Here is a 5374-nt window from a genome sequence, read left to right on the forward strand (position 1 = left end):
GACTTCTCCACTAATCTGGAAAGAAAAAACATAGTTGAAACATGCAATACTATTTAAACATTGAAATCAAACAAGGCTAAAGAGTTTAACAAACCCTTGAACAGTATTTAAACCAGGCTGTTTCTGCCATCCATCAAAAGAAACTCCATGGTATGAAAGAACTATCTTGAAGGTTATTCTTTCACACCTGCCTTTCCCTTTTTCAAAAGGTATATTCACTAGATTTGATTCCTCATCACCATGACAGTATTCTAAAACAAACTTTGATTTATTTTTCTGCAAACAGAAAGTAATAAATAAATCTTACACCTGTGTATAGGAAAAAAAAAGAAAAAAAAAGTTTCAAAATGATCCTATAACTCTTCGCAAGGAGTCATCTTAGTCCCAAAGCCTAAAAACGTGCCAATTGAGTCGCTAAACTTGTTAATATGAGTAAATAATCCCCAGTGATGAATATTTTAGCCCCCCATCAAAAGAGTCTGGGACTAATTTAACACTTTTATAAACTCCGGGATTAAAAAGTTCAATGTAAATAATCAGGGGACTATTTTGATCTTTTACTCTAAAAAAAATCTAGAAGTAAGAAATAATCCATATGTAATTTGTTCTTGTTAAAATTATGAAAAAAGCCAATAGGCTGTAGATATAGATGATCCTGGCAAAAATCGTACATGGGAGTAGGATTTTATATCATTAACAGAAGTACGTAGACATATGAATGGCTTTAAAAACAAAATAATGGATCAAAATACTAAACATGAGGTTCTGTCAATCAGTGTGAGCAGATGTTCACATGCAAACGGTGAAAACAATGGATCTAAATAAAAATAAAAATAAAAAAGTGAGTTGAGTGAAAAAATTTATGAAAATAAATTATGATAAAAAAATGTTTTTAAATGTGTATATTTCAATTCAGCATTACTATTTTTAGAAATATAATACATTATCAGTACAAACACATTTATGGTAGACTAAACTGAATTATAATGCATTCTTTTTGGAAATTTCGGCCCTCTAAAACATTTCGCATGTTGAGCATTTACAATACTTCATTTCACAGAAATATCTGTACAGCATTCATAAACTGCAGAGGAATGGTGGAGTGACTTCTTTTAATGTCATTTTTCACGCAGACTAACTTAATGCTGCTGCCATCTAATAACGTAAGAAATCATATGAAATGCGAAAAAAAACCCTTATGTGCTTCACAGAAGGTAACTAATGCTTTCAAGTGTTAGCCAGAATATATACAGCAATGAACTAGAAAATTCATCACACACATCAGCTAGTACATGAAAGAGAAATGACCAGATAATCCATTTTTTGTTTCCGATGCAAATAATGTAACAATTTTACCTTAGCCAGGTGTTATGGCTAGGCGCATAATAGGGTACCATATAAGCAAATGAATTTCTGTTCGAGCCCAATTAATTAATCAGTGTTCGTGTTTAGCTCATATTCACAAATTGTTGATTGTTCTCAATTTGAGATCGGCCGTTATTATTCAACCTATTTATGTTTGGTTCACTAATAGTTCATAAAGATTAATGTGTTGTTACTAAGCCGAGGATGATCACTTTTATATTCCACAATTAAATATCTAAATACAGATTATGGGTGATTTCATTCACCCCTACTAAATATGACACTCAAGTCACTGGTCCTCCTTTAGGAGGATTTCACTCCTATGGAAATTAAAACTCCAAATGAGGGAAAGCTGTCCAGCCAGCTTCCATAGTGTACCATTTGCCTTTGCTTGATAAATGACCTTTACTGTGAATGTGGAACGTCTCCTCTGGCTCATATATGTTGTATTAGTCCTCTTTTGGTCAAGAAAATTGTCTACAACCACATAGAGGTAGTCACAGTTCCTTGCCATTTATAGTAGATGCATCATGCATCATCTCACCACCAACATTTTGTCATCAGTTTGTCGATGAAAAGTTGTGCTCTTCTTCCATTTGGTATCACTTGGACCATAAGACCTCCCAGAATTGGCTCAGTCTCAAAATCAAACACAATGAAACAAGACAATGAAACAAGGTAATACAAAGTAGGATACACATGTTAAACAAAAGGTATGATAGCCCCCACTTATAATATTACTTTTTTTGCAAGAGTTTAGAATAAAAATCATTAAAATTTTGTCCAAAACTACATAGAAGTAGTCATGGATCTTCTTTCTTTTTGGCAATCCTCTCCAAAAATCCATGGAAATGCTTTTCCACAAACAGCTTTGTACTGAAAAAAGCGTACAAAATAAGGTGTTCAATCCTAACTTCTGTATCAGTGTAACTTAAATAAGATACTTTTGATCATCCAAGTCAATGATACTGCTAATTCTTAGAGTGAATAATTCTTCACGTGTCCGTATTGGAGGATGAGTTTGCCACTATATCTTTCGAGATGGACATTAGAGAGAAGAACATATTCACCAAATTAACCATACAAAGAGCGATGAGATCCATTTCAGTAGCAATTCAGACAATAGGCATCTACACGACTGCTTAGAAATGTGATTCTAAACAATCATTTGGAAAAACTTGAGGGAATATTCACAAAAGACTTTAAAAGGTCAACAAAAAGAGGCTATGCCAGCAAATTGACACCAAAACCTGACTGACCTCCCTACAAAGTTTTGGGACACTTGGCCCTATTGAGACAAGAAATGGGAGCACAAGCATTAAAAAGTCTAAGATAGGAGTTGGGAAATGACACGTAACAGCCCAATAAAAATTCAATATAGGCATGTGCTTTACATGCAATAGAACAATCACAGGCAGTGCCTAGAGTATCTTGCCTCTGTCATAAGCATACATCAAATGTGACTAATCAAGGGGAATAAAATACAAAGAAGACAAGGTTTGCATCTCATATCTATGCGGAAAGAAGATCTTATTAGAACCTTTAAACACGCATCAAGAAAAAGCAAATTTTATAAGCCTTCGTGGAAGGTAGTGAACTCTTCTACGCACAGAGTCATCCTATATGATATGTACAAAGAAAATGGAAACTCTTAAAGGCAAACTATGACAAATATTAGTCCGAAGGATGAACAATCTAAATCCTAAAACAATATAAATAATGTATTCCTTAATATTGGATACATAAGCAACAGCTCTCAAGATATGCAAGTCCAAGCATAATAAAATTGCAAATTCATTCCACTCTCTCGATCTCTTCTTGCTACAACCATATTTGAATAAATCAAGTTCGCAATTCTACCCCATAAAAATGTAAACTGTTGATCATCTCAAACTAAGAATTGATTCTAAAAAAACTCTATCATTTTCTCCTTAAGATATGCTTCACCCCATGTTTGTATGCAAGGAGGTTTAACTTTGTATTCATCTTTATCATATATCCAAAATATTCCCAATTTCATCTTAAAGGTTCTTCAAATGTTGCAGTAGGTTCTTTGCACATTTTAGAAGGTTCCCAAAGCTTGTCCCAGATTGTTCTAGAACCTTATCCTAATCTTTTGTCTTCCATTTTGAATGGCCAATTTTAATATTGGAGCTTACTGGATTACAGATAGAGCATATATGACACAATAATTTGGATAAGGACACGCTGACAACAATGGATACCATAAAATTGTTGTGGTGAAAGCTGATGCATGGGGAGTTCTTGTGGCCCCCAAGCTATAAAAGCATGATGATATTTTTGTCGTCACATTCCTTCCTTGCCAGCCAAGCCATAGCGTCACAAACCCATTTGAGAAGACGATTGTCATATGTAGGACCAGTTTACCGATCGAAGCTGGATCAATATCCATTGGAACCTTAATGAAAGAGATAAATTATTTGCAAATTTGGCTCGACCAATCAATTTATGCCTGGAATTTGATCAAATCAATCCGACCTAATCCAAGTATCATTACAAGCAAATTTACTTGAATCAGATACCAATTCAACGTTCGTAAGGTCCTTCAGAATTAATGATTCATACAAAAACAAAACTGTGCGTAATAAAGCAAGCAATTGTATGATCCGAACATTAACAATAAATGCATTTTTTTCCGAACAAAATCATTTCCTGATTTTTCTTCCACTCTTCACATAAATTTATCAACATCAATTCGTATTATCCCTTCTACAACAACTCTATCCATCATTCTTTGCTCGCGTAACTAAACAAAATGATTTAAAAACAAAAAGATAGAAAGTGAAATAGAACAAAATCTAATACCACACCTCGGAAGAAAACAGGCTGCACAGCGATGAATACCCGCCACCGCGGACCAAATCCAGATAGAAATCGGATACCTTATGCCAAGGCCTTGCATACATGTATTGGAAGCTCTCCCTACAGCAATGGTTTGCATAATACAAATAAGAGCAAAATCGAGAGAAGAATAAGAAGGAAACCCTAGCATCTCATAAAAGCGTCCAATCAACAGGAAATAGATTTTGCCCAGCAATACCTCGCCGTCCACCGCGAAAGGCGGCAGGAATCTTTGTGAATGTAGTGGGCGTAGTCTTTCTTCTCCATCGCTGCCGTGATTCCGGCTATAGTTCTCGTAGCAGGAATCTTAACTATCCCTCTCACGACCATAAACCCTGCTCACCTCTCTATCTTCCTTCTCCTCGAGGAAAAATTATTAAGCGCATTTTCTGTCCGGTTCCAACTGCTATTATTTCTTTCTTAGTTATTTTTAAATTATTTTAATAATTCAGAAATAATATTAAAATAATCAAATTATTTCAATATTATTGAAAATAATACAGAAATAACTTGAAAATAACTCTGCAATAATTTCCGACACACATAGAGTTACCTTAGGAACCCGTACAAAAAAAATTTAGCAATACACACACCGTACCCAAAAATACTTACGAGGGAAACAATTAAAAATCTACACAGCAAAAAATGCATGTCATGGGCCTAATTTTAATTTTTTTTTTTAAATTCAAAAGTTCTTATTGGAGCCCATAAACATTCTGCATAAAAATCTTACTTTTTCTATAAAAAAAGGCATTCACGCATATTATAATTAAAAAAATTCAGAAATATAAATACATAAAAAATGATTGATATATATGTAAATTCTCCTTATTTATATAATAGTAATACATATATTGTAAAATTACATAAAAAAGTTAATAATATTAATCTTTTAAAAATAGTCTTTCAAAACATAAGTTCTAATATAATTGAGATTTTAAATTATTATAAAAACATATAAAAATTTAAATATTAGCCATAAAATTTATATAACATGTATGTAAAACTTCTTTCTAAAATTAATATAATTAATAATAGAGACCGTAAAAATATATATAATTTTTTAATATTTTTGTTCGATTTTATATAAAAAAAATCATGTTTGATTTTCTCATTAAACAAATCAAAAACAAATATTTAAACCTCA

The 5374-nt window shown here is 32.8% G+C and overlaps 1 protein-coding gene across 1 annotated transcript in view; it reads right to left on the reverse strand.

Moving 5' to 3' along the window:
• The window catches only part of LOC110025212 (tRNA pseudouridine synthase A), a 26418-nt gene extending 21802 nt beyond the window's left edge, over positions 1-4616 (reverse strand). The window contains exons 1-3 of the mRNA XM_020725542.1: positions 4427-4616; positions 4197-4308; positions 73-276 (exon numbers count right to left, since the gene is read on the reverse strand). Coding sequence (XP_020581201.1) covers positions 73-276; positions 4197-4308; positions 4427-4557 — 447 coding nt within the window. The 5' untranslated portion in view covers positions 4558-4616. The remainder of the gene's footprint in view (positions 1-72; positions 277-4196; positions 4309-4426) is intronic.
• Between the last annotated feature and the right edge of the window lie 758 nt (positions 4617-5374).

This window comes from Phalaenopsis equestris, unplaced genomic scaffold, assembly GCF_001263595.1.
Source record: "Phalaenopsis equestris unplaced genomic scaffold, ASM126359v1 Scaffold000294, whole genome shotgun sequence".
Lineage (NCBI taxonomy): Eukaryota > Viridiplantae > Streptophyta > Magnoliopsida > Asparagales > Orchidaceae > Phalaenopsis > Phalaenopsis equestris.